Source organism: Rana temporaria, chromosome 12 (assembly GCF_905171775.1).
Source record: "Rana temporaria chromosome 12, aRanTem1.1, whole genome shotgun sequence".
Taxonomy (NCBI): domain Eukaryota; kingdom Metazoa; phylum Chordata; class Amphibia; order Anura; family Ranidae; genus Rana; species Rana temporaria.
Window position 1 is genome coordinate 115786045 of NC_053500.1, and position 24255 is coordinate 115810299.

At 43.6% G+C, this 24255-nt stretch overlaps 1 protein-coding gene across 1 annotated transcript in view; it reads right to left on the minus strand.

Moving 5' to 3' along the window:
• Window positions 1-24255, minus strand: part of CHD6 (chromodomain helicase DNA binding protein 6) — a 169067-nt gene that overhangs the window by 77590 nt on the left and 67222 nt on the right. Inside the window, exons 5-11 of the mRNA XM_040330292.1 lie at window positions 20585-20734; window positions 16305-16370; window positions 13349-13407; window positions 11614-11731; window positions 9913-9999; window positions 4546-4680; window positions 1786-1907 (exon numbers count right to left, since the gene is read on the minus strand). Coding sequence (XP_040186226.1) covers window positions 1786-1907; window positions 4546-4680; window positions 9913-9999; window positions 11614-11731; window positions 13349-13407; window positions 16305-16370; window positions 20585-20734 — 737 coding nt within the window. The remainder of the gene's footprint in view (window positions 1-1785; window positions 1908-4545; window positions 4681-9912; window positions 10000-11613; window positions 11732-13348; window positions 13408-16304; window positions 16371-20584; window positions 20735-24255) is intronic.

The window sequence follows — 24255 nt, forward strand, 5'->3', positions numbered from 1 at the left end:
TGGCGCTGTAGGATTTAGTGTACACTTAGTGTGTGTTTACAACTGTAGGGGGGTGTGGCTGTAGGAATGACGTCATCGATCGAGTCTCCCCTATAAAGGGGATCACTCGATCGATGCAGCGCCATAGTGAAGCACGGGGAAGCCGTGTTTACATACGGCTCTCCCCGTTCTTCAGCTCCGGGGAGCGATCGCGACGGAGCGGCTAGAAACAAATAGCCGCGCCGTCGTCCCGGATCGCTCCCCGAGGGAACCCGACCGCCGCGTGTAGCGGGGGGGGGGGGGGGTCCCGATCGGACCCCCAACCCACGTCTAGGCAGGCACGTACAGGTACGTTAATGTGCCTGTCCGTGCCATTCTGCCGACGTATATCTACATGAGGCGGTCGGGAAGTGGTTAATGAGCCAACTAAGCACCTATTGCCTGTGTAGTGTCACATTCCGCTCCCCATCACAGATTGCTCCGGAAGTGACGTTCCGTCGCCGCCATCTTGCTACACCCCACACTCCTGCACAGTAATGATAGAGTGAGAAGGGGGCAAACGGACATCTTGTGACACCCATCAGAGTTTTAGATTTCACAGTTATTTTCAACACAAAACGGAGCTTATATGCTTAAATACAGTATAACCTACTCAATTTATAGAAACTTGAGATGGACCGGTTCAGCTCAAAGCCGAGCCACGGTGGGGAGATATCTTCCCATAAGTATTAAGGACAGGGTAAAAGAGCAATCCACTTTACCCAAAACGTATAAAATAAATAAAATAATAAAATATATTATTTATATACATAATAAATAAATCAATTATATATATATATATATATATATATATATATATATATATATATATATATATATATATATATATATATATATATATATATATATATATAGTTGGCCACGCCCCATAGTGATACAAGTAATGGCACACCCCGGAACGAACACAACAGCGGGAGCTAGCGTCGGGAGACTAGACAGAGGAGAGAGGAGAACCGGAGGGAGAAGACACATTGGAGCTACTTTAATAAAAGGACTTTGTCAAAAACCTGTGTACTGGTTTTATTTATTTTTGACACTTTTTTGGGTGAATGAGTACAATGTACCCTACTCACTCAAATAGGGTGGGGGGCTGGAATCTGGCCCCCAGATTGCAATAAGCTCCCTGCCCGCAAACCCCTCAAAACCTACGCACAGGGTGGTCGGGAAGAGGCCCTTGTCCCCATCAACATGAGGACAAGGTGCCTTTGGGGGGGTTGCAAAGCACAGGATCCAGGAGGGGGGTCCCCCCTTGCCCCCCCTTTCCAGGCTGCATGCTCGGATAACGGTCTGGTATGGTTTTTTTTGGGTGGGACCCCATGTCTTTTTTTGGCGTGGGGTTTCCCCTTTGAGATCCATACCAGACCAGATGCATACATTTTTTTTTAAATGTGGCATGGGATTCCCCTTTAAGATTTAGACCAGACTCAAAGGGCCTGGTGTTGTCGGATCAAAGTCGGATCCCGGTTATGGAAGTCATACATGAATTCGTTGGGCAAAGTCGGATCGGAAGTTGACCGAATTCTATGTCGGAGCAGTGTGAACCCGACCTTACTGTACAAAAGAATAACGGCTTATTTAGAGTAGAGTTTAAAACGAAGTTCAGCAATTGTTTGGTGTGCTTAATGTATACTCAATGATACACACAAGCAAATACATTTAGCTTGAGAGAAGCTGCATGCTCCATGTTAACAGTCTATATTCAAGCATAATATTTACACCAATCAAAAAAAAAAAATCTCATCTCACCTGTTGTACCAATTGAAGAGCAGCCAGTTCATGCCCTCTAACTGGTATTCCCTTAGCTGGTTGTTATTTTTATACGTGCGAGAACACTCCAGCTTCTGCCACAAATCAGAAGGTGGCCGCTCCTGGAGAAACACAATAGGTAATTGAAAAAAAAAAAAAATCTCTAAAGATATTTTAATAATATAAAATAAATTAATTAACAAAGAGCAATAGTCCAGACCATCACCTCTACCTATACTGTCAAAACTATGGGGGTACATCTCTAAATGGTATTTCTATAGAAGAATACTGTTAATGGTACAGTATGCAAAGACATTTTAACCAATAGTGGGCTTCCAACCTTGTGACAAGAGATGGGGAAGGACCCATTTCTGTTTCAGCATTACAGTGTCCCTGTACACAAAGCCAGCTCCATTAAAGCATGGTTTGACAAGTTTGGTGTGAAGAACTCATGTGGCCTGCACAGAGATCTCTACTCTACTGAACACAAAACAAGGATCAGAGATCTATGTGGAGCTTTGCAAAGCAAAAGCAATGTAATGATCACCCAGCAGATTATATCAGCAACCATACCTTCAGCATTACCCTTTCTGTGATTTACCCTTTCTGTGTTAAAACTCACAGCAGCTGGAAATCTGAAAGGCACCCAGAAGTGCAACTGGCAAGGTAAAATGTGTGTATAAATATTTCGCGCTACTCAAGAGTAAATAGTGAATGTGAGTGATAAAGTGCTCAAGAGCTGCAAAATCTGTTAAGCCTCGTACACACGATCAGTCAAAACCGATGAAAACAGACTGAAGGACCGTTTCATCGGTCCAAACTGATGGTGTGTGGGCCCCATCGGTCAGTTATCCTTCGGTCCAAAATTTTAGAACTTGCTTTAAAATTGAACCGCCTAACCGATAGGTCAAAACCGACGGTTAGTATGCAAAAGCATCGGTTAAAAACCTGCACATGCTCAGAATCAAGTCGACGCATGCTTGGAAGCATTGAACTTCATTTTTCTCAGCACGTCGTTGTGTTTTACGTCACCGCGTTGGATTTGATTGGTTTTTGAACCCATGGTGTGTTGGCACTTTAGACCATCAGTCAGCTTCATCGGGTTAACCTATGACAACGGTCCTTCAGTCCGTTCTCATCGGATGGACTGATCGTGTGTACAGGGCTTTAGTGTTCACCTAACACAAATGTGGTCAATTTATATATAAAGTGATCTTGCGCAAAAGAAAAATACACTAAAAACACATCTAAAACCAGTATCAAATAAGTGCTATAAAAGGTGAATAAAAGATGGATGAATAATAAAAACAATAAAAATTGCAAATATATTAAATGGATGGATAGTCCTAGAAAGTCACTAAAATGTCCCAAAATGGGGATGTCCCTCCTAGGGACAGGTGACTGACTAAATGTGAGAACACGGTGGAAAACATTCCATTGGGGATCCTTTTACAATAAGGGTAATGAATCAAGCAGGGAATCCACAATCAGTCTCCCAGAACTCTCACCTCTATAGTAAATAAGGTATTCCTAAATCTCCCATTGCTCCTCTGCGTCCTCTCCAGCCGTGGCTGTTGTGGCTAATAGCTTCCGCTACCCCCGCGGGTTTCATGAGCCTCCCGCTTACCTAATTCCATACACTCCAGCAAGGAGCACCAGAGCGGGGAGGGAAGAGGAGAAAGAAGCCTCCAATAGAGTAGTAAATTAGTAAAAACGTTGTTGTGTGCTAAACAGAGGTGGACTCTTACATAAGTGAATGTAAAATAATAAAAGATCGCAAATTGCGGCGTTCTAAGCGCGGTCTTACTTCTCCTCCGGTGATTTCCGGTCTAGGGGAGAAAGCGAGGCTACCGTAGACCGGAAGTGACCAGAGGAGAAGTAAGACGGCGCTTAGAACGCCGCGATTTGCGATCTTTGCTTATTTTACATTCACTTATGTAAGAGTCCACCTCTATTTAGCACACAACAAAGTTTTTACTAATTTACTACTCTATTGGAGGCTTCTTTCTCCTCTTCCCTCCCCGCTCTGGTGCTCCTTGCTGGAGTGTATGTAGGTAAGCGGAGGCTCATGAAACCCGCGGGAGTAGCAGAAGCTATTAGCCACAACAGCCACGGCTGGAGAGGACGCAGAGGAGCAATGGGAGATTTAGGAATACCTTATTTACTATAGAGGTGAGAGTTCTGGGAGACTGGTTGTGGATTCCCTGCTTGATTCATTACCCTTATTGTAAAAGGATCCCCAATCAGCGCGCCCCTCCCCTCTCGAAAAACTTTGATCGGCTTCAATCAGCCCCCCTCGCTCAACAACTCGGATCGGTGGAACCCCCCCCCCCCGTTTCAACAACTGTGAATGTGGCACCCCCCCACTCAACAATCCCCCCCACTTCTCGGCTACAGGGGGCCCCTCAATCAAACTCAAGCCCAGGGGCACCCACCACCCTGAGTCCTGCCCTGACCAAGGCATATCACGGAAATCACAAGAACTGTACATATCACATAGATTGCAGTTGGAGAGAATTGTAGGCACATACCTACATCAGTCTGAAAATACAAAACTATGGGGCACAAAAGACAACTCCAACAACCTGTACAATCAAAATAGTAAAGATTTATAAAACTTACTGCTTTGTTTTTAATATTCTATTAGAAGGTACATAGGTAATCCTTTTAATAGTATAATTCAAATATCAAAAAGGAGAGGGACCCTTTAAAAATTCAGATTTCCATAAATGGTCTTTTTTGTTTAGATCGTACACTTACTGTAACAATGTGCTCAGGCAGAACTTGAAGCACTTCAAATTCCTTGACTTTGCCAGGATCAACATCTTCCTCCAGCTCCCAAGTGCTTTCTTCATAGGACAGCGAGCACCACTTCACCAGGTAATGTGTCACCTCCTGCGAGAAAACACATCAAAATATGCAAATGCCATCTTGCTCTACCAACAAACCCTTAGCAAGTTGTTAGATTTTCTGCTGAACAGTACATTAAAAAATAAACACATACACAGGCTAGCAGATGTCCTTATGGCTTATTTATATCCAACTATTGTGGCTCTGCTTGTAGTTTACCAATGAAAAGTGTGTGGGCAAAAAAAAAAAAAAGCATGCAAGGAATCTCTGCAATACATGCCCATTTCTTTAATAAAAAACAAAAGGAAATACTGCGCTAGACAATAATAAAAAAGTGAATGGTAAATAAAATAAAATTAATTACCATATTTATCGGCGTATATCGCGCACTTTTTTGCCCTGAAATTCAGGGCAAAATCGTGGGTGCACGATATACGCCGATACCCACACCGAGTTTGAATTACTGCGCCGGCATATACCGAGTGCAGTACACTCGTGTATAGTCGGGCAGGCTCTGCTTCTCTCGCAGTCACGTCCTGGACGTACAGGACGTGACCGCGAGAGGAGCCAAACCTGCCCGACTATACACGAGTGTACTGCGCTCGGTATATGCCGGCGCAGTAGTTCAAACTCAGCGCGGGGATCGAGCGGAGAGGACACAACCGCAGAACGACGCCGGACCCGACGAGGAGGACACCACCGAAGCCGCAGACGGACCCGACGATGGACGCCACGCAAGACACCAAAACTGTAAGTACTAAAATCTTTTTTTTACAGAAATTGCAGGTCCACTTTAGGGGTGCACGCTATACGCCGGAGCGCGCAATACCCCGATAAATACGGTAAGTGTAAAGGAAGCTGCCAGTACCGAGGGTTTGATACAAAACTCGAAACATATGGTATAACGAGGTACTGCGCTAGAATTTGATCAAGATCCCAAATTAAGGAAATAATGAATTCCGTGAAAAACTGTAAAAACAACCTATAAAAAAAAAAATTCATAAAATGTGTTGAATCAAATGTGGATGCGACAATAAATACCAAAGTGAACCAGTATCCTATAAACATCAAAAACATAAATAACAAATATACAAGTATGCACCAAAATGAACCAGTGCCGACTGCAATAAATGAAAAAAAATTGTAACAATAATAATAATAATAATAAAAAAAAAAAAATATGAATATATATAGAATCTAAAGTCCCAAAAGTGAATGACTGAAAAAGTCCCAATAACTGAAAATGGTTGATCCTAAAACCAATCTGTGTATAAAGTTATAGTTCCATAATTGTGCAAGAGAAAAGAGGAAGACTCATGACTAAAGAACTTCCATCCACCAATAGGACCCCTAAGAAAGAGTATCACGGCGGTCTCTTCAAGCCCAGGGGTTTAGGCTCTGTTCACACCTAGGCGTATATACGCCTGAAGCGCGACGCCGCAGCAGCCCCTAATACGCTGGAGGGATGATTTTACATTGCCCTCTATGGAGATGGTTCACATCTCCACGCCGAACGCCGAGACGCTGCACGCCTGAAGCTCAAAACAAGTCCCGGACCCTTTTTTTCAGGCGGCTTCGGCGTTCGGCATAGGAGATGTGGACCTGGGGTAAGGCAGCATTCACAATCGCGGCGTTTTGTCGCCGCAAATCGCGGCGTTTTGTCGCGGCAAATCGCGGTACAAAACGCCGCAATTTTTCGCCGCAATTCGCGGGACAAAACGCCGCGATTAGGTACGCCGAGGTGTGAATGCAGCCTTAGGGTCTCCCAATAGACCTATGCTGGTGTCTGGGTAACAGACTAAATCGAATCCTTGCATCTCAGGAAAACATAAACAGAGGACACTCCATAGTGTAATACTGCATTTAAAATCATTTAATGAACAATGCGCAGTACAATAGAATTGATGCGAGCGCGATGTCTCCACGAGGCTTCCTATGCTTGTTTGCTTGCTGTGATAGTCTATCTCCGTAGAGAAAAGGCGTGTTTTCATCTGCCAATAATGGTTTTAGTGTATTTTTAGCAAAAATCTAGATTTCATAAACATTTGCACAAATATCACGGGGCCTTAAAAAACTGGACCTTTTTATTCTACTGGTCATGTGCTTTAAGAAAATATAAGGTTGTGGGGATCTATTAAAAACTCAAAAGCTATAAGTGGCACGGTAAGAATGCAAAAGAAAATTAGCAAAAATTGTCTGGTCAGCAGAATTTGAAAATGGAGCGCAGGGCCTGGTAGCAAAAGAGTTGATACATAAAATACGGAATTACAGAGAGGGAAAAAAATATTTGATCCCCTGCTGATTTTGTACGTTTGCCCACTGAAGAAATTATCAGTTTATAATTTTAATGGTAGATTTATTTCAACAGTAAAAGATTTCAAAAAAGTTATAAATTGTTTCGCATTTTAACCTCTTTCCCACCGGGCCTGTTTTTCAGATTCTGTGTTTACGAGACTAAAACAGTTTTTTTTGCTAGAAAATTACTTAAAACCGCCAAACATTATATATTTTTTTTTTCTAACACCCTAGAGAATAAAATGGCAGTCATTGCAATACTTTTTGTCACACCGTATTTGCGCAGCGGTCTTACAAGCGCACTTTTTTTGGGGGAAAAAAATGACTTTTTTTTAATTAAAAAATAAGACAACAATAAATTTTGCCCAATTTTTTTATATATTGTGAAAGATAATGTTACGCCAAGTAAAATGATACCCAACATGTCACGCTTAAAAATTGCGCCCGCTCGTGGCATGGCGTCAAACTTTTACCCTTAAAAATCTCGATAGGCGACGTTTAAAAAATTCTACAGGTTGCATTTTTTGAGTGTCAGAGGAGGTCTAGGGCTAGAATTATTGCTCTCACTCTAACGATCGCGGCGATACCTCACTTGTGTTGTTTGAACACCGTTTTCATATGCGGGCGCTACTCGCGTATGCGTTCGCTTCTGTGCGCGAGCTCGTCGGGATGGGGCGCTTTAAAAATTTTTTTTTTTCTGTTTTCTTATTTATTTTTATTTCGTTTATATTTTTTTACACTGAAATAAAAAAAAAAAATTGATCACTTTTATTCCTATTACAAGGAATGTAAACATCCCTTGTAATAGAAAAAAGCATGACAGGTCCTCTTAAATATGAGATCTGGGGTCTTTAAGACGCTGGGCGGGACTGACGTTTTGACGTCACTTCCGCCCAGCAGAGCTATGGGGACGGGTGGGGGCGATTTTTCCCTCACTCGCATCCCCAGTCAGCTGCCGAACGGAGCCGATCGCCTCCGCCGCTACCGACGGCTCCGGTGAGCGGCGGGAACGGGTGACCCTCTCCCGCCACCGATAACGGCGATCTCGCGGCGAATCTGCCGCGGAGACCGCCGTTATCGTGTACAGGACCGGCCACTGAATAGATGGATATCTCGGTTGTGGCAGCAGCTGCTGCCGTTACCGAGATATCCATCTTTAAAAAGAGGACGTCTTTTTGACATGAGGCGGTGGTCAAGAGGTTAATGAGTGAAATAAGAATCTGATCCCCTATCAATCAGCAAGATTTCTGGCTCCCAGGTGTCTTCTATATAGGTAACGAGCTGCGATTAGGAGTGCTATCTTAAAGGGAGTGCCCCTAATCTCAGCTTGTTACCTGTATATAAAAAAAAAAAAAACACACCTGTTCACAAAATCAATCAGATTCCAATCGATTCACCACGGCCAAGACCAAAGAGCTGTCCAAGTATGTCAGGGACAAGATTGTAGACCTACACAAGGCTAGAATGGGCTACAAGACCATCGCCAAGCAGCACGTGAAAAGGTGACAACAGTTGGTGCGATTAGTTGCAAATGGAAGAAACTCAAAATAACTGTCAATCTCCCTTGGTCTGGGGCTCCATGCAAGATCTCACCTCGTGGAGTTTCAATGATCATGAGAACAGTGAGGAATCAGCCCAGAACTACACGGGAGAATTTTGATCTTGAGGCAGCTACGCAAGACCGTAGGGCCCAAGAAACCGATTATTAACTCACTACGCCGTGAAGGACTGAAATCCTACAGAACCCGCAAGGAGAAGAAGTACATTAACCACTTAAGCCCAGGACCTTTATTTAGGCAGCTAAATGCCCAGGCCAGGTTTTGCGATTCGGCACTGCGTCGCTTTAACAGACAATTGCGCGGTCGTGCGACGTGGCTCCCAAACAATATTGGCGTCCTTTTTTCCCCACAAATAGAGCTTTTTTTTGGTGGTATTTGATCACCTCTGCGGTTTTTATTTTTTGCGCTATAAACAAAAATAGAGCAACAATTTTGAAAAAAAAATGCAATATTTTTTACTTTTTGCTATAATAAATATCCTCCAAAAACATAACATTTTTTTTTCCCTCAGTTTAGGCCGATACGTATTCTTCTACCTATTTTTGGTAAAAAAAAAAAAAAATCGCAATAAGCGTTTATCGATTGGTTTGCGCAAAATTTATAGCGTTTACAAAATAGGGGATAGTTTTATTGCATTTTTAATATATTTTTTTTTACTACTAATGGCTGCGATCAGCTTTTTTTTTCGCGACTGCGACATTATGACGGACACTTCGGACAATTTTGACACATTTTTGGGACCATTGTCATTTTCACAGCAAAAAATGCATTTAAATTGCATTGTTTATTGTGAAAATGACAGTTGCAGTTTGGGAGTTAACCACAGGGGGCTATGAAGGAGTTATGTTTCACCTAGTGTGTGTTTACAACTGTAGGGGGGTGTGGCTGTAGGTCTGACGTCATCGATCGTGTCTCCCTATAAAAGGAATTACACGATCGATGCAGCCGCCACAGTGAAGCAGTGTTTACATACGGCACTCCCCGTTTTTCAGCTCCGGGGAGCGATCGCTAGGGGGCAGCTAGAAACAAATAGGTTAAGCGGTTAAGGTCCTGGAGTGGCCTAGCCAGTTTCTAGACCTAAATCCCATAGGAAATATGTGAGAAGGGCTTAAGCTTCGAGTTACCAAACCTCAGCCTTGAAACCTTAATGACTTGAGAGAGGATCTGCAAAGAGGAGCAGGGTAAAGTCCCTCTGGAGACATGTGCAAACCTGGTGGCCAACTACAAGAAACGTCTGACCTCTGATTGCCAACAAGGGTTTTGCCACCAAGTACTAGGTCATGTTTTGGGTCAAATGCTTTTTTCACTCATTAAAATGCAAATCAATTTACATATTTTTTAAATGCATTTTTATGGATATTTTTGTTGGTATTTTGTTCATTATTTTCATTATTTTCTGTTCAATATCTAGAGTACCACTTACCTCTCCTGTGTCAGAGTCCTTTGTATGAGCCACCTCTAGTACTCTGTCCACCTCTACATAGTCTGGATTAAACATATCTTCATCTGGCTATGGGAAAAAAATTAACATATCAGCCATCACTGAATTCCAAAAAAGGTTAGGCGGGGAGAAAAGCATGTTAAAAGCAAATGCAGATGCTTTAATATATTTTTTTTACTCGTTATGTTTGTTTAAGACTAGAACATTTATCTTTGCTAGCTAATTATGAAACACAACAAGCATGTGAATGTTTTGCATTTTCCAACTAACATGTGAGGCTCTAGTTTAACCACTTGCTTACTGGGCACATAAACCCCCTTCGTGCCCAGGCGAAATTTCAGATTCCGGCACTGCGTCACTTTAACTGACATTTGCGCGGCCGTGCGACGTGGCTCCCAAACAAAATTGACGTCCTTTTTTCCCCACAAATAGAGCTTTATTTTGGTGGTATTTGATCACCTCTGCGGTTTTTATTTTTTGCGCTATAAACAAAAATAGGAGCAACAATTTTGAAAAAAATGCAATATATTTTTTTTTACTTGTTGCTATAATAAATATCCCATTTTTAAAAAAAACAAAAAAAACTATTTTTTTTCTCAGTTACGGCCGATACGTATTTTTCGACGTATTTTTGTAAAAAAAAATAAAAAAACCCGCAATAAGCGACTGGTTTGCGCAAAAGTTATAGCGCCTACAAAATAGGGGACAGAATTATGATTTTTTTTTATTTTTTTACTAGTAATGGCGGCGATCTGCGATTTTTATTGGGACTGCGATATTGCGGTGGACATATCGGACACTTTTGACACAAATTTGGGACCATTCACATTTATACAGCGATCAGTGCTATACAAATGCACCAATTACTGTATAAATGTGACTGGCAGGGAAGGGGTTAACATTAGGGGGTGAGGAAGGGGTTAAATGTATTCCCTGGGTGTGTTCTAACTGTGTGGGGGGAGGGGGGTGACTGGGGGAGGTGACCGATGCTGTGTCCCTATGTACAAGAGACACAGATCGGTCTCCTCTCCTCTGAAAGCATGTGGAGCTCTGTGTTTACACACAGAGCTCCACGTCCCTGCTGTCACCTGCTGTGTCACCGCCGATCGCGTGCACCCGGCGGACATCGCGGCCGCCAGGTACACGCATCGGCTCTTCAGCGATGCGCCGAGACAGTGTTTACCCGCTGCGCGCCACCCCGCGGGTAATGCTTTTAAAAAGACGTCCAAAGACGTCCACCCGGCACTTGAGAGCCGCGCTGTTGACGTCTTTTGTCAATAGCGCGGGTCTGAAGTGGTTAATGCCTGTATATTAGATTAGAAAGAAAAAAGAAAAGAAAAAAGAAGACAGAAGTCACTAGTGCAAACTGAAATTTACAGACTGAGCCAGATCAATGACTCCTCCCTCTCAACCCCCGAGAGAGAGAGAGAGAGAGAGAGAGAGAGAGAGAGAGAGAGAGAGAGAGAGAGAGAGAGAGAGACACTAAAGGCAAACAGCTCATGATGTGCTCTATCTTTATCAACATATACTCTGTATAAAAAGTTTAAATAAAACCATTTAAAAAGAGAAGTTTTAAAATGTACAAAAAAAAAAAGAATATAACTGATAAACCATTATAGAGCCCCCAAGAGCTAGGGAAACATACAAAATAAAGTAAAAAAAAAAAAAACACATTAAGCAGACCTCAGTGAATATATGTTTCATCTGAGCTTGTTTGGTACGAAACCGCTTGATTTTCTGCTGGATCCTCGGATCTTTCTCAAGATCTTCAAGAGTTGCCCATTTACAGTGAAGATATGAGCTATGTGAAACAACAAAAACCTGTTAGAAACGACACAACAGCAAGAAAAGTGTTTCAAGCTTTTCCCTACTCAAGTCACCCGCCAGATTTTCTTTTGCAGCTATAAAACTTTTTATTTTTTATGACAAATATGTTATAGTTACCTGCTGTATGCAATGATTCTGCAGAGCAGCCCCTTTCCTGCCCTTCTACGGTCCCCACCAGAACTCCTGGCTTCCCCTCTTCCACTTGCTAAGGAACACTTGTGCGGTCTTAATTACAAGCCGTACTGCCTGTGTCTATAGACAGCGTGGCTCAGTTCTGCCCCTCTTCCCTCCGCAGGATTTGACAGCAGTGAGAGCCATTGGCTCCTGTTGCTATCAATCCGCCCTGTGAGGTGAGAGAGAGCGAAGAGAGCAGCTGTTCTCGGGCACAGCGGTGGATCGAGATCAGGAAACAGTTAAATATAAGGGCAGGGGGATGCAGAAATCCTGTGGCACAAAGTTTTTTTACCTTAAAGAGGAGTTCCACCTAAAAATGGAACTTCCTCTTAACCCACTCCTCGCCCCCTTACATGCCACGTTTGGCATGTAATTTTTTTTTGGGGGGGGGGGGGGAGTGGGGGCTTCAGGAGAAGGGGACTTTCTGTCCCACTTCCTCCTTCCGCCGAGGGGCTGGAAAGGCGATTAGCTTAATCGCCTTTTCACAGCCCCTCCCTGTAGGCGAGCGCCTGTCCAATCGGACGGTGCCGCTCGCGCATGCGCAGTGGGTGCCCGGCCGTGAAGCCGAAAGCTGTCACTGCCTAGTGCCCACACTAAGAATGAAGACGCCGGCCGGCGAGGGGGGGGGGGCGAGGAGCGGAGCCCCGGCCGGTGCGCCGCTGGAGCAAGTAAGTGTCAGTTTATTAAAAGCCAGCAGCTACACTTTTTGTAGCTGGTGACTTTTAATAAACTTAAAAAAAAGGTGGAAACCCCCTTTAATGTAGAGAATGCGTCACAATAAAAACCTTAAAGCGGAGTTCCAGGTACCGTTCACCACTACCGGGAGACCGGGCTGTGGCCCAGTCTCCTGGAAGTTCGGCCCCCTCCTCCTTCCTCCGCCGCCGGACCAATTAGAAGGCACAGCGTGCTTGTGCAGTTGCGAACCCAAAAGGCTTCACTGCCAGGTTCTTTTGCCAAGAATGGCGGCGGCTGCACCCGACAGCCGATCCAAAGAGGATCTGGGCCTGGGGTGCCGACATTGTGGGCTCCCATGTAAGTGTCCTTATATTAAAAGTCAGCAGCTGCAGTATTTGTAGCTGCTGACTTTTAATTTCTCATGGGGGGGGCTGGACCTCCTTAGTCTTTAGAACCACTTTAAGGCCAGATTTACACTTGTCCGTTTTTCAGTAGAAGTGCTCGCCACGGCAATCAATTGAAAACCATGAAAATGCACATTGACACACAGGCAACACGCAAATGTACTCAACTTCATTAGAAACACCTATTTTCTTAAAAGACAAATGTAAATGTAGCCTAAGGCTCTATGTATATTTTTTCATTCAGAAAACAGTCTGCCCGGTAAGTAATAACTGTATACATTCAAAATTCCACAAGTCAACTGAAGTGAGCACGAGTATACATTTAATTTCCAACTTACAAATTTCTATACTTGACATAAAATTCCTCCACTTCCATTGGCAATCCTCCAGAAGTGATCTGGAAGACAAAGAAAAGAGTGCAAGTTTAGTAATGAGGGCAGTTTTGCTGTCCATGTAAAGCCATATATTGGATTTTATATCTTATACTTGCCTATTCTGCAGCCGCTTCCGGTCCGGTCCCAGGCCAAGCTGTAATCGGCAGCTTTAGTGTGTAGGTGAGGCAGCCGACAATGGAAGCCCCATAGTAACTATGGGTGACATAACTTCCCAGCCTTTGTGGGCTTTCTCCTGCACAGAGGGCATCGCTGGAGACCGGACTGAAGTGGCTGCAGAACAGGTCAGCATAGCCACATTCTAAGCCTAATCTATTTAGCCCTGTAATGAATAAAATCGCTACGCTCGCCTGTTCTGCAGCAACTTCAGATCTGTCTCCAGCATTGCCTTCTGTGTGCAGGTGAAAGCCCACAACGGGTGCCTCTACTACACACTGAAGCCACCGATTACAGCCTAGCCTGGGACTAGACCGGAGCAGCATTAGAATAGGCAAGTATAGCAATGTATTTCTTTATAGGGCTAGATAGATTAGAAAATTGGGCTGAGAGCAAGTTTAGAGTTAGGTTTTGGCTTTTCTTTCACTTTGTGTTGTTAAACTGTACATCTAGGCATAAAAAAATAAATTAAAAAAAACACACTGGGCTAGATTCACATAGATTAGCGGATCTTTAGATCCGCGTAATCTATGTGATTTACGATACGCCGGCGCAATTTTGCGAGGCTAGTGCAGTATTCACAAAGCACTTACCTCCAAACTTGCACCGGCGGATCGTAACTCCCCCGCCGGATTTCAAATTCCGCGGCTAGGGGGAGTGTACAATTTAAATCAGGCGCGTCACCGCGCCGATTTAACTGCGCATGCGCCGCCGGCGAAATCTCCCAGTGCGCATGCTCCAAATGACGTCGCTAGGACGTCATTGTTTTCGGCGTTAACGTAAATTACGGCCATCCGTATTCGCGACCGACTTACGCAAACGACGTAAAAATTCAAAACTCGGCGCGGGAACAACGGCCATACTTAACATTAGCTACCCCTCATATAGCAGGGGTAACTATCCACCGGAAAAAGCCGAACGCAAACGACGTAAAAAAAAAACGACGGGCGTTCGTTTCTGAATCGGCGTATCTCCTCATTTGCATATTCGTCGCGGGTAAAACACGAAACGCCACCTAGCGGACAGCGGAAGATTGCAGCCTAAGATCCGACGGTGTAAGTCACTTACACCTGTCGGATCTAAGGGAGATCTATGCGTAGATCTGACCGTCGGATCTCAGAGATACGACGGCGTATCAGGAGATACGCCGTCGTATCTCTTTGTGAATCTGGCCCATTGTTCCCCATGTTTTATCCCTTTAAAAATACAGATAGAGAAAAGAATTGGACATTCTGCTAGATGAACAATAATCCTCTAACTCTTTGCTAATGTCTGACAATGCTGCTTTTGCTGCACTGAAATTCCAAGCATTGGCTTCAGCTTTGTCCGAGTTCACTCTATACAAAGCTAAAAAAGTTGTGGGTGCTGTACTCATTCCCAGGTTAGCAGTTGTAAAAACTGTAAAATCACTTCCTTCGATTTCATTTCTCCGTTGTTCCTTCTTCTACTGGCTGACCTCAGCCAATAGCAATAACGCCATGACCAGTAAGGAAAGGAAAGATTATGTCATTGGATCTAGAATGACTGTGAGATAATGAATTTTACATTTAAAAGTCAAAATTTTTACCAGAATTTCACAATGTTCTCTAGGGATTGCAAGAGAGTGGGAGCACATAGAGCTTGCAACAGACTATGCAAATGTAAGGCTAGGACTCAGGAATTGGAATAGGGACCTCCCCCAGAGGTCAAAAGGTCACGAGATGTGGCTGACCCACCCCTACCAAAGTGTACCGCCTATCCCAACTAAGTCGGGGAAAGTGCTAAATGGATAGCAAGAGGAATGGAACTGGCCTCTTTAACCACTTGCCGACGGCTGGACGTCTATAGACGTCCTTGGCTTTGTGGGGGTATATCTGAATGATGCCTGCAGCTACAGGCATCATTCAGATTTTGCAGTTTTCGACCGGCGATTCCCTACACCATAAGAACAATCATAGCGGCTGTTCCGCTGCTTGATCGTTCTTACAGGTGGCGAGAGTGGACGTCCTCCTCCCGCCGCCCTCCGGTGCTTCGGTGAGTCGGTGAACAGGATCCGCCGGCCCCAGTTCTTGACCATAGAGATTTCCGGCGGACCAGATGGTCGCCGGAGTCTCTATGATCGGAGGCCGGGCGCGATGTTATGACGTCACGCCCGGCATCTGTATTAAAAAAAATGGTGCCGCCTCAGCTAGGAAGCGGTGATCGTTTTTTGTTTTTTTTGGCTTCCCAGCCTAAAAGGTGAGATGTGAGGTTTTATTGATCCCATATCTCACTATACAGGAGGTCCAATCATGTCACATAAAAAAAAAATTTGATCACTTTTATTCCTATTACAAGTAATGTAAACATCCCTTGTAATAGGGATTACAAGGGATGTTTACATTACTTGTAATAGGAATAAAAGTGATCAAATTTTTTCTTATTTAAAGTGTCAAAGATAAAATTAACAATAAAAAAAAAAATTATTGCTGCGCAAATACCGTTCGAGCTAAAAAGTTGCAATGATCGCCATTGTATTCTCTAGGGTCTCTGTTAAAAAAACATATATAATGTTTGGGGGTTCTGTGAAATTTTCTATCAAAAAAATGATGATTTTTACATGTAGGAGCGAAGTGTCAGAATTGGCCTGGTTGGCAAGTGGTTCGCCTAAATTTGGAGTCTAGTTATCACTTTATATTTGGTATATCAGCACCTCTGTGAAGCACAAAAGACAGGACTACACAAGAACGTAAAAACAAGAGAGCATCTGAACACTGATGGAACTCACCTCTTTTTGAACAATCTTTGAAGATAAGATCTTTTCTATTATATTGGCATCGTCTTCAGGAGGCTCCTACAATAATGTACAATGCAAGAGAAAATGTAAAAAAAAAAAAAAAGGCAAGAAATACTCATCTATACTTCAACGGTCAGACGCCTGCAAGGTTCCTTACAGGCATCTTCTCAGAGGGTTCCTTCCAGGTGCCGGCTTTGGCCATCTTGATTAGTCACTGCGGGATGATATCACTCCTGTACTTGCATGGGAGTCATTCATCCCAGCAGACTGGCACTGTGCCGGAATTGGAATTGGAGCGCAGCTCCGTGTACATTTTGCAGAGAGAGGATTGCGAACAGAGAGGTAGATTTATTTTATTGCAGAAGAGACATAGCATTTCTCTTCTGCAATAAAAAGCCTGCCCGACCTCAATTCTTTATTCTTTGCCCGTATTTCTGCTTTGACATAATACCTCTGCTATTTTCTTTAATGGAAATTATTATGCAATTCCAGAACACTTTAGTTTTAGAATACTGCAGAGTTTACCGAAAATAGTTCCGATTTCATTTTCCCAATTTTAATTTGAATACTCTACTTTTGCTAAAAACCTAATATAACAATTTCTACACAAACCACTGAAAAACAGTCTTTGCATTTCAATCTGCAGCTGGTGTAATTTTCTCAATCGGTTATTAGATTCAGATGCTTCTTCTATTTTATCACAGTATCCTGAAGCAATTCTCTTCATAGTGTATAGAACTTTAGTAGAATATTGAAATATAGAAGCATAAGTGGAGACCCAACCATCAGCACCTAGGTGAGCTTGTTGCACATTACATTCCAAAACCCTGGGCTGTAATACACAATTGGCTTTCACTTTTCTGGGAAGTCTTTTCACAACATTTTGGCGTGTCTGTAGGAATTGTCACCAGTTTAGCCAAATTATCATTTATGAGGTCAGGTGTGGATGTTGGAGGATTTGACTCGCAACTGGCATTCCAATTCATCCCAAAAAGTGTCCGATAGGGTGGAGGTAGGGGCTCTGTGCAAGCCATTTGAGTTTCTTAAAAGCAGAGCACCACCCAAAAAGGGAAGCCTTTCTTTTTGTCCCCTCTCCCCCTCTGCTGTTTTTGGAGGGGTACCTGGTTTCAACAGGTCCCTGCTCCCACTTCCTAGAAAGAAAGTCAGCAGCTACAGTACTTGTAGCTGATATTTTTTTATTTATTTTTTACACAGACTGGAACTCCTTTAACACCAAACTATTCCAGTTTCCAAAGCGAGCAAAGTCTTTCTTGTATTAAAGCGGATGTGCGCTGAAAAAAAAATATTAAAAGCCAGCAGCTACAAATACTGCAGCTGCTGACTTTTAATATTAGGACACTTACCTGTCCTGGAGTCCAGCTCCGTCCGCAGCAGAGGACGAGCGATCGCTCGTCACTCTGCTGCTCCCGCCGCCATCCTCGGTGAGGGAACCAGAAAGGGGAAGCGCTCCGGCTTCACTGCCCGGTTCCCTACGGCGCATGCGCGAGTTGCGCTGTGCCTGCTGATTGCCGAGTGTTCCCAGCACACAATGGGGGGGAAGGGGGGGACATAATTCCCGCAGTCTGCCCGAGACTGTGTGGCCGGAAGTGGGTGCAAATACCTGTCTTTAGACAGGTATCTGTACCCCCCTCCCCCCTGAAAGGTGTCAAATGTGACACCAGAGGGGGGAGGGTTCTGATCAGCGGGAGTTTCACTTTAGGGTGGAGCTCCGCTTTAAGAGAAGTGTGGACTCCAGACAGAGAGATACAATTTTGCCCCTGTACAAATCATTAGCAAGACCTCATCTGGAATATGCAGTTCAGTTTTGGGCCCCAGTTCTCAAAAAGGATATCAGGGAACTGGAGAAAGTGCAGAGAAGGGCAACCAAACTGATAAGAGGCATGGAGGAGCTCAGCTATGAGGAAAGATTAGAGGAACTAAATGTATTAAATTTTGAGAAGAGGAGAATAAGGGGGGATATGATCAACATGTACAAATATATACAGGGTCCATATAGTGAACTTGGTGTTGAGTTATTCACTTTACGGTCAACACGGAGGACAAGGGGGCACTATTTACATCTAGAGGAAAAGAGATTTCATCTCCAAATAGGGAAAGGTTTCTTCACAGTAAGAGCTGTAAAAATGTGGAATAGACTCCCTCCAGAGGTGGTTCTGGCCAGCTCAGTAGATAGCTTTCAGAAAGGCCTGGATTCTTTCCTAAACGCACATGATATAACTGAGTACTAACATTTACAGGTAAAGTTGATCCAGGGAAAATCCGATTGCCTCTCCGGGGATCAGGAAGGAATTTTTTCCCTTGTTGTAGCAAATTGGATCATGCATTGCTGGGGTTTTTTGCCTTCCTCTGGATCAACTCTGGGTTTAGAATTGGGTATATGGGATTGTACAATTTTTTTTTTTTTTTTTTATGGTTGAACTAGATGTGTCCATTTTCAACCTATGTGACTATGCCTACATGGAATTGGCTTTGTTCATAGGGGCACAATTATGCAGAGAAAATGACTTTCCCCCCCAATTGTTGCCAGAAGGTTGGGAGCTCAGAAATGTCTAAAACCGTTCCCTACACTAAAACAGCTGAACTGGATAACCTGGAAGCATATCCATGTACTTGTGCTATAGATTGTAAATGTGACAGACACAGGTATCCACAAATGTTGCCAAATATATTTTCTGCCTGTTTGTTTGGCTGCACTGATCAAATTTCTGGCATTCCCTGAAAAAAGAAGTTTAAGTTTGGGAAGATACTCAAAGGCTCAATGTCACCCAAAGAGACAAACTGCAGCATGAAGAAAGCAGACCCTCCTGTTTAGCAATCAGACTGAGAAAGGATACTTTAACCACTTAAGACCCGGACCAAAATGCAGCTAAAGGACCTTGCCCATTTTTGCGATTCGGCACTGCGTCGCTTTAACTGACAATTGCGCGGTCGTGCGACGTGGCTCCCAAACAAAATTGGCGTCCTTTTTTGCCCACAAATAGAGATTTCTTTTGGTGGTATTTGATCACCTCTGCGGTTTTTATTTTTTGCGCTATAAACAAAAAGAGCGACAATTTTGAAAAAAATGCAATATTTTTTACTTTTTGCTATAATAAATATCCCCCAAAAATATATATAAAAAAAAAAATTTCCTCAGTTTAGGCCGATACGTATTCTTCTACACATTTTTGGTAAAAAAAAAAAATCACAATAAGCGTTAATCGGTTGGTTTGCGCAAAATTTATAGCGTTTACAAAATAGGGGATAGTTTTATTGCATTTTTATTCATTTTTTTATTTTTTTTACTACTAATGGCGGCGATCAGCGATTTTTTTCGTGACTGCGACATTATGGCGGACACTTCGGACAATTTTGACACATTTTTGGGACCGTTGTCATTTTCACAGCAAAACATGCATTTAAAATGCATTGTTTACTGTGGAAATGACAGTTGCAGTTTGGGAGTTAACCACAGGGGGCGCTGAAGGAGTTATGTTTCACCTAGTGTGTGTTTACAACTGTAGGGGGGTGTGGCTGTAGGAATGACGTCATCGATTGTGTCCCCCTATAAAAAGGGATGACACGATCGATGCAGCCGCCACAAGGAAGAACGGGGAAGCTGTGTTTACACGCGGCTCTCCCTGTTTTTCAGCTCCGGGGACCGATCGCGGGACCCCATCGGCGATCGGGTCTGCGGGTCCCGGAGCTTCGGACCGGGTCGCGGGAGTGCGCCCGCGACCCACGGCTGGGTACATGTACAGGACTTACCTGTACGTACATGTGCCCAGCCGTGCCATTCTGCTGACGTAAATGTGCAGGAGGCGGTCCTTAAGTGGTTAAAGCGTTACCACACTTTTGTTTGAGGGGAAAAAAAAAAAAACTAGAGTGGCTTCACAATTATCAACCAGCTGCAGAGCATTAATGAGGAAATCTGCAGGGTCTGCATCCCTTTAGACGTGTTCCTATTGGCAGTATCGCACCAAAAATTTTATTTTTTGTTGCAGGGGATGCCCGAAATCTGACTTGTATCTTAATGTAGACTTCTGGAAAGATCAGTGCGCCAATCAAACAAGCAGGAATTTTTTCTGGGGGACGTTCTGTACACATTCTGTGTACAGAACACCTCCAGGTAGCCATATTGCATTTTCAGAAAATGACAGCAGCTGCCGATTGAAAATATATATATTTTTTTTTAGTAACATTCAACTACAAGACGACTTGTGTCGCAATTGTATACGCTATATTATTTTTTTCTTCATTTGCCGTCTCACCTCAGCCTGCCATGCCAGCGTGGATGCAGACAATGCAGAGGCTCTCCCGGCTCCCAAAACAGCAATAGTTTCCCCATCATCATCTACCACTTTAAAATCAAGATCTTCATTGTATTTTCGTCTTTTCACCTGCCGACCAGACCTCCGTTTCTGTAAAGGGAAAAGAATATATGTTAGTACTAAAAACTGATATAATACATGGAAAAACGTAATTTCCATATTTATTTTGTGTGCATATGGGAAGCATACAAATCTGGATCTACTCTTTAACCAATACACACACAAATAACAAAACATTTTGATATATATAAAAAAACGTTTTTTTTACATACAACACATTTTTCTGCCTGGTCTTGTGCCAAATGGCCCTTTCCTCCAGTAGTGGGTGGCTACAAAATGTTGCAGAGAACACCGCCATGTAATGGCATGGTGCCGTTTTCTGCATTCTCAGATGAGCCCAGGGTGGTCTGAAGAACACACACCTATAGTAAAGTTTGGAGTTATGACAACTTAGGTAAAGATACCTTGCCTAGGTCTTACTTGGATTCATATCGGCATCGGGAGGGGGCTCTGGCTCCATGGAGAGGTTACAGTGTTCTTTTCCCCTTCCAGCACTATTACTCCTCGCTCTCTTCCCTTCGTTTCTCTCTAGCTCTTCCCCTACAATGTCAAGTGTAGACAAAGCTATACCCGCTTCCATTGATTACCCTGGTAGCCGTTTTAAGCCACTAAGACTAGACTACTATATACTACCGTGATTGATGTAGTAGAAAATAGTCTATCAACAGAAGACAAATTGTGTTTTCAACAAGTAACGTACATTTCTTATAGATCTGCAATGAACTGCTAAGTCACTCTTTATTGATCTTTATATTTTCCCAGAATGTGTGTCTTCATTTGAACCAAAATCCATTGCAAATGTTGTAACCCAAGATTTACAGCTTGTATGCTTGACATTTTCTATTGTTCTGGATCCTTGTTAAAGTGGAGGTTCACCCGGAAAAGTTAATTTTTAACATTAGATTGATGCTCATTTTGTCAAGGGGAATCGGGTGTTTTTTTCTTAAATCGAAGCAGTACTTACCGTTTTAGAGAGCGATCTTCTCCGCCGCTTCCGGGTATGGGCTGCGGGACTGGGCGGTCCTATTTGATTGACAGGCTTCCGACGGTCGCATACAGCGCGTCACGATTTTCCAAAAGTAGCCGAACGTCGGTGCGCAGGCGCCGTATAGAGCCGCACCGACGTTCGGCTTCTTTCGGCTACTCGTGACGCGATGTATGCGACCGTCGGAAGCCTGTCGATCAAATAGGAACACCCAGTCCCGAAGACCATACCCGGAAGCGGCGGAGAAGTTCTATCTCTAAAACAGTAAGTACGGCTTCGATTTAAAAAAAAAAAAAAAAAAACGATTCCCCTTGACAAAATGAGCCTCAATCTAATGTTAAAAATTGTTTTTCTGGTGAACTCCCACTTTAAAAATGTGTTAAAATCAGTTATCAAAAAAAGAAAAAAAAATGATATTTAGCTTTCACTTGTAGTATGTATAAGGACTTTTCCTCACTGATGTTCTGTAATTTCTGTTTATGGAGTTGCTCATTTTCCATGTTTGACCAAAAGAAAAAATATCCCTTGGGTATACTTAACTCAAATGCACTCAAGACAAACACTAAATACACAGCTTTAGTTAATCTTTAACAATTAAAATCACGATTCTTTTCCCTTCCCGATCTTAAAACAGCATTTCCCGATTCTAACTAACAAGTGCAGATTTCTCACAGCTAAAAAACAAAAAAAAAAAAAAAAAAACAGAAAGCCTGCCAAGTTTTATTACATCATTGTGTAGAACTATAAACAAAGTAACATTTCGTTATTATTCCGTCAGTATGTATATATATATAAAATATATATAGCAGTGACCCTAGAGAATAAAATGGTGATTGTTACAATAATTTATGTGACAATGTATTTGCGCAGCAGTCTTGAAAAGCAATTTTTTGGGGGGAAAAATGCACTCTAATGATTCTAATTTTAGTCGTGCAGCTCTAGCACACGTATAGGGGGTTATTTCCGAAAACTGGAGTGTGCAAAGTCTGGAGCAGCTCTGCACAGAAACCAATCAGTTTTCAGGTTTTATTGCCAAAGCTTAAATCGAACAAGCTGAAGTTAGAAGCCAATTGGCTACCATACACAGCTGCACCAGATTCTGAGTGCACCAGTTTTAGTAAATTTATCCCTTAAGCCTTGTACACACTAGCAGGGCCGCCATGGGTGGCAAATTCATGCCCAAAGAACAGCAGTGAATCATTCATGTGTGCGGTGCACAGGGCCCCAAGGACAGGGGGCCCACTGACTTCTCTAGTTGGCTCGGATTGGGACAGGGAAACACTCGCTGCACACGGCAGACGGCTCATACAGCTGGGTCCACCCATTTAATTTTTTGCCTGCATTCAGACCCAGTACAGTAAAGGGGGAGAAGCTGGAGGAGCCTTGCAGGACGCAGGGAATTGCCACTGACAGCTCCATTTACAGTGGGAAGGTCAGGGGGAGAGAACTGGCCCAGGCGGTCCAGAACAAGCACAGGGGGGCGTTTGGTCCTGTCAAATGTCCAGGTACTGGGGCTGGCAGCAGTAAGGGACAGGAGGCTGAAAGACCCTGCAACTCTTAGAGCAGGAAGCCACATGGGACAGTCAAGTTTCAGTAGATGAGGGAACCCGCTGGGATAAACCCCAGGGCAGAGGATCGGTGAGCTAAGGAAAGCCGGGAGTCAGCACCATCAGTGCCAGTGGCTTGCAGAGAACCTGCAGCCCTCTCTTCCCTTTCAGAAGCATGGGAAGGGCTAGGGCTTAGCCTGGAGGGCAGGTAGGTGCGTCTCTTTGCTCAGAAAGTCGTGGGTCTATCCGGAGGAGCCGCATGGGATGGAATGCAAATCATTCGACCCAATACAGTAAAGAGGGAGGAGCTGGAGAAGGTCACAGAGGCTGAGAAGACCCCATCTCCTAACAGGCGTCTGAGGAGCGGAGGGACTTGAGAGACATTTGCCTGGCGGTTAACTTTAACCACTTGCTGACCAGCCACCGCATACTGCGGCAGCATGGCTCGGCTGGGCCAAATGACATTATGTCACGTCGCTTTGCCCTTTGGCCACTAGGGGCGCGCATGCTGCTGGAGGCCAGCCCACTGCTCGCCCACGGAACCGATGCGAGTGGTCGCGATGACCGCCGGGCACCCGTGATTGCTCGTGACACAGGCGAGAACCGGGATCTGTGTGTGTAAACGCACAGATCCTGGTTCTCTCAGGGGAGAAATTACTGAGCGTTGTTCATACTTTGTATGAACAGCGATCTGTCATTTCCCCTAGTAAGTCCCCCCCCCCCCTTCAGTTAGAACATGCAGAGGGAACACAATTAGCACCTTCCCTACCAGTGACATTTTTATAGCACTAAATCGCTGTAAATTTGTCAATGGTCCCAAAAATGTGTCAGATGTGTCCGCCATAATGTCGACGTCCTGATAATTAAAAAAACACAACAAACACCATTACTAGTAAAAAAATAAATAATAGAAATGTCATAATTCTATCTCCTATTTTGTAGATGCTATAACTTTTGTGCAAACCAATCAATATACGCTTAATGAGATATTTTGTTACCAAAAATATGTAGAAAAATTA